A 6,013-nucleotide genomic window follows, 5' to 3' on the forward strand; every position below is an offset into this window, starting at 1 on the left:
AAGTTTATATTGTTTCATTTTTATTTCACAAATATAACCAATGTTTGACATCGGTGAAAAATAAATAAAATATGAGATGAAAATTTAAATTATAACCAAAATGATGCTAAAACACATTATGATCGAACCAATAACATGAAAGTTGAAAACCAGATTGGTCAATAACATTGAAAAGAGTGTCTCGATTGCATGAATAGACGAGAGCACATGATATAGTTATTGGCATTTTTGGGAAAAAGGGGACAAAATGGGGGTGCACATTAATAGTGAGGTTGCAGGAAAAGGAACCTACCTCTACTGCTTATTTCATTTGTTTAAGTATCTTTAGATTAGCGGTGAGTCCAAAATGGCAATGGAGGCGGAGGTACCTCTACTCAATCACAATGATGCTAACCGTTGGCGGAAATTGGGCGAAGATATGAAGCGTGTGAATCTGATCGCGCTGCCCATGATAGTTGTGACGTTATCTCAGTACCTTCAGCGCACCTCCCCATTGTTCATGTTAGGCCATTTAGGCGAACTCTCTCTCTCTAGCGCCTCCATCGCCACCTCTTTCTCCAATGTCACCGGGTTCAGCTTACTCGTAAGTAAAGTAAAGACTCATGTTTCTATTTTTCTTTTTAATTTCTTAATCATGTTGTTTGGGTTTGTGCAGTTCGGAATGTCTAGCGCTTTGGAGACTCTATGTGGGCAGGCTTACGGCGCGAAGCAGCTGCAGAGAGTTGGGACTTTCACTTGTGGCGCTATCCTGTGTCTGTTTATTGTGTGCCTCCCTGTTTGCGTGCTTTGGATTTACACGGAGGAGTTGCTTATATTTGTGGGGCAGGATCCTTTGATTTCAGCTGAAGCTGGAAAGTTCACCATTTATCTCATCCCTGCGCTCTTTCCTTACGCTATTCTGCAGTCCCTCATTCGTTACCTGCAGGCGCAGAGTTTAATCCTCCCCATGCTCTGGACCTCATTACTCTCCCTCTTCTCCCAGTTGCTCCTCTGCTGGGCTTTTCTGTTCAAGTTCAATCTTGGAAACCCTGGGGCCGCCTTCTCCATTGCCATATCCTGTTGGTTTAACGTTGTTTTGCTTCTGCTTTATGTCAAATATTCACCTGCCTGTGACAAAACTCGTGCTTCCTTTTCCATGGATGTTCTTCTCACCATGTGGGACTTCTTTCGCTTTGCTGTCCCGTCCGCTGTAATGGTCTGGTAATACACTACACTACTGTTACGGACTTAATTCCCACATCGGTTGTGAGAACAACTGGTGTGGGGTATATAGACTAAATGGACTCTCTCACCTAACATGCTAGTCTTTTGGGCTGAGTTCTCATGTTTGGTCTGTATCAACTACTATAGTTGATGGTTTATTTTTATTTATTTTCGGATTGTGATTCTTGCAGTTTGGAGTGGTGGTCGTTCGAGCTAGTCATATTGCTCTCAGGACTGTTGCCAAATCCACAGCTGGCCACATCCATTCTTTCTATAGGGTATGTTATGTTCCTGTGCAAGCGCATAATATCATACTAATTTGGTGTGCCTAATTGTTGGTGGTGTGCGCAGTTTTGCCGTTACTTCACTGCACTATTACATACCCTACTCTTTTGGTGCTGCTGCAAGGTTGGTTGAGCTATACTTGTATTAATGCTAAAATACAAATAATTAATGATGGGGATTGTGTTTGATGATACATAGCACCTTGGTGTCGAACGAGCTTGGAGCAGGGAAGCCAGAGGGAGCTCGAGCTGCTGTGTATGCAGTGCTAGTGTTGGCGGTAGCAGAGTTCCTGATAGCCAGCGCGACCATGTACTCGTGCCGCGGTATTTTAGGGTATGCATTTAGTGGGGAGAAAGAAGTGGTTGATGGCGTGAAAACAATGGTTCCTCTGCTTTGCCTGTCTACCATCATGGATAGCGCACAGGGAGTGCTTTCAGGAGTGGCGAGAGGAAGCGGATGGCAGCACATAGGGGCGTACGTGAATCTTGGGTCATACTATATAGTTGGGATCCCGGTGGCTTTGGTGATGGGGTTTGTGTTGGACTTTAAGGGGAATGGTCTTTGGAGTGGATTGGTAGCAGGGGCAACTGTGCAGTCTATCTCACTTTCTCTCATTACATCTCTCACAAATTGGGACAAACAGGTATCTCATTTTTTCCTTTTATGACCATTACCATTTACCGATATAGGCTGGCTGTTGTTGTATACTTGTATTTGTATGTATGCTACTTTTATTGATGCTGCACTTGCTAAATATACAGGCAAGGGAGGCTAGAGAAAGAGTTTTTTCTCAAAAAATTCCAGTGGACCATTAAATCCGTTTTAGGGTGATGATTCTTATTCTTCACTTGTAATGTATTCTAATAAGAGTACTACATTCTTGTATTCTATTCTAGGAGCCTTTACTCTGTCGAACTTAATGTCATTTTTGTGTTGCTGATAGCATTTCTTCACTATCAAATCCCACAAATTTTATTATTTTGACTTATGAGTGTTCTCAATAAAGCGACATGAATCGGTAATCTATACATATATGAAAGGGGAGTTTTGGGGGGATTTATGAAATTACCGATAAGTTTTGGGGGTATTTATGAAAATATAACTCTTAATGCTAGAATGACATTCTATGGCGTTTCGAAATCATCATTTTCAAATCACATCTATACATATATAAAAGGGGAGTTTTGGGGGGATTTATGAAATTACCGATAAGTTTTGGGGGTATTTATGAAAATATAATTCTTAATGCTAGAATGACATTCTATGGCGTTTCGAAATCATCATTTTCAAATCACATACAGCAGAGCCTCATGGTTCATTATATTTACAGTTATAATATATTTATATACATTATGGCGGGGTTGTGTTAGTGTGCTAACTAATTTACAGTAATAACTAATAACTTTCAATATTGTGCATTAAAATTATCAACACAGAGACATAATTATATCAATACAACATGTTAATTTAAAATGTTAACACAAAGACATAAGTTTATCAGCACAAGAAGATTGATAAATTTATGTCTTCGTGTTGATGTTTTTAACATACAAAATTGATATTAGTTATTAGTTATTACCATAACTTAGTTAGTATTTGATCACACACCCATTATGGCGTTTCCAAATCATCACTAGGATTATTGTATTAGTGTCATTCTCTTAATCAATAATTAATTGATTGGCTTTAATGGCATTATTATATAAGTTAGCTACGTTAGATACTTAGATTAGTCGGCCATTTTAAAAAAAACGTTTGGAATCTATACATATATAAAAGGGAGTTTTGGAGAAAATAACAAGATTGCCATTATAAATATTTTAATAAAATTAGAAAAATGAAATAGTTTTATTTATTTGTCTTATAATTAGGAAAGTGAAAAGGTTTTAATTATTTCTGTAATAATTAGGGGAAGTTGAACATGCAAAAACGTTTCCTATAGGGGAGTGGAAGTGTAATGGTTTTTGGTGATGAATTGAATGGATTGGAAGTGGAAAGGTTTTTAATTAAACATGCAAAAACGTTTGCTATATATGTGTGTTGTTAAGACTGATTTGAATGAATACAATGTTGTTGAAGATGAAAATCATGCCATTGAGCTTATAAATGGTTCAACTCTTGAGAGTAGAAAGATTGTGGCTAAATAAGCTACACATGCTCCACTTGAGTAACCACCGAGCTGAAGGGAATCAAGATCTTGCGTAAGTATATTATTGGATAACATAATCCTCACTGCATAATTTTCTTATGACTTTGATTAAGATGTGAGTTTTGCTTTGATCAAGGTCTGTTGTCTCATATAATCCATATTTCTTACTTTTATCTTTTACATGCCATTAGGAGTCTGGGTCGGGCGATGAAGGAGAAAATGAGCCCGATGAAGAGTCTTGGGGGTTTAGAATAGTCTTGGATATAAATCATTAGTGTTTGGTTCGATTAAATTGGAATTAACTGTGGTTGTTTGAGCTACAAGTCTTTGGCTTGATTTAATTAGTGGTGGTTGTTTGAGCTTCAAATTTTAGTTGAATTTACTGGTTTGGATAAATGTAAATTTATTGTTACTTTCGATTTTTCCTTCAAATAATCTTATTGTTATATGCTTTTCGTGTTTAAATTATGTTCATATTGTTTGTTACCACCGATGGGAGATGGATTTAAGATTTAACAGAAAAACTTAAATTTTGTGTATTTTGCAAAATAGCAAAGGAACGATTGATAGACTCATAATGAAAACGGAGGGATCACTTGTGAGTAATAAATGTAGAGTGGTATTTCCCAAATACAATAATAAATTCAACAACAACTTCTCATAAATAATTAAATATTAAGTATAATACTAAATTCACTTTTTATATCTATGTGATAATGTGAAGTTGATTTACAATAATTTTATTTTTTTTAAATAGATATCCATTCTAGATGTATATTTTCGTTTAAGTTTAGATTTATTGCTACAAATAATATAATATGTTGGATTAGTTGCTAATTTTTAATCAAATTTGTTACTCCTTATTTTGTTGTATGTTAAATTTTTTTGGATACATATTTATTATAATGTGGATATTACTTGATTCCTGTAAATTTGAATTAATAAGGTGATTCGATGGTGCGTGGACCAATGGAAAACAATTGGGTAATGTATTCATATTTGCAACTGAATTAATAAGAAGTATTTATTTAGATTGTTCGGGCAAAAAATAGATTATTACAGTGGCATATTATATGGGGTAGTAAGAATGTGATACTATTTGTGAAATTGAAAAATTACTACATTTTCATTGTGAAGGTCTTGTCTATATATATATAAAAGGGATGTCATTTTAAATTAGATATATTATTAGTAGTTTACATAAAACTGATTTTTGTAAGAATAATTATTTTATAAAGTTGGTACATAAAAAGTTTTTTAGATCTTTTAATTTGTTGGAGGAAGTGAATAGACTCTAAATTAGAGCTGGTATTCGGTCGGTTCGGTTCCTAACCGAACCGACAAGTCGGTTAACCAACCATATTTCGATTCCAAATCAAAAACCGAAACCGGCACCGACAAAGAATCGGTTATTTCAGTTAGAACCAAACGGTTAAACGATAACCAATGGAACCGGATGGAACCGAAATTCTTTGAAAATTTTCACTAACCAATGAACTCATTTTTCTTCCTTTTATAATGGCCTAATCTCTCCTTTCTTTGTTATACTGACGATGTGGGACAATGGTAAGTTTATGCTTACATTTATATACTACTACTACAAATAAACTAATAAAGTTTTTATACGAACAAATAGAAAAGTGGCATTATACTTTTATGAGTACTATAGAATTAAAGAAAAACAACAATTATTTGTTTACCTTTTAGCAGCATTATTTGTGGCAGTGCACTAAATTAAAAGGCTATCACAACAAAATAAAATACAAAATTTATTTGTTCTGTGTTCATCGTTATTGGGTGTATGTAAACTTTACTCATAGTTGTAAAAATCTTGGTTAAATTACTTTTTATATATAGTTATTTAATAGCTAATCTATATAGGAACTTCTAAAAATATTTAATAGTTGTAATATATATTAATCTCAGCTAAATTTGTATAGTTGACAAAGAACTCTATTAAGATTTATTTAATCTCGGTTTTATATCTACTGTAGTAATATTTATAGAATCTAAGATTTCATGGACATATTATTCTATGTAAATAGAAAAGGAAATTTAAAAATGAAAAAGAAATTAACAAACAAGGCTGAAACTATTTGCCAACATCTCATAAAATAAAATAAAAATTAATTTATAAACTATATAAAACAATTGTATTAATCGATTTGTATTATTTAAATTGAAATTTAATTTATGCCTCACTTTCAAGTTCACCTTCATCAAAAACATAATTTAAGAAAATTGCACAGACCCACAAAATCACTTATGTATCTTAAGATTATCCCAATTCCCACATCGACTTTTACAACATAACAAGAATGCAAAACATTGTTTTAAAAGATAAGCCTCTTCCTTAGTGAAATTAATTAATCATGG

At 34.1% G+C, this 6,013-nt stretch overlaps 1 protein-coding gene across 1 annotated transcript; it reads left to right on the forward strand.

The window, feature by feature from the left end:
* The first annotated feature begins 318 nt into the window (after positions 1–318).
* LOC125215454 (protein DETOXIFICATION 14-like) lies at positions 319–2,472 on the forward strand. The gene is made up of 6 exons (XM_048116874.1): positions 319–583; positions 656–1,200; positions 1,395–1,481; positions 1,555–1,611; positions 1,687–2,131; positions 2,250–2,472. The coding sequence occupies exons 1-6, from the start codon at positions 347–349 to the stop codon at positions 2,301–2,303; spliced, it is 1,425 nt and encodes a 474-aa protein (XP_047972831.1). The 5' UTR covers positions 319–346; the 3' UTR covers positions 2,304–2,472.
* Positions 2,473–6,013: the final 3,541 nt, after the last annotated feature.

This window comes from Salvia hispanica, chromosome 3, assembly GCF_023119035.1.
Source record: "Salvia hispanica cultivar TCC Black 2014 chromosome 3, UniMelb_Shisp_WGS_1.0, whole genome shotgun sequence".
Lineage (NCBI taxonomy): Eukaryota > Viridiplantae > Streptophyta > Magnoliopsida > Lamiales > Lamiaceae > Salvia > Salvia hispanica.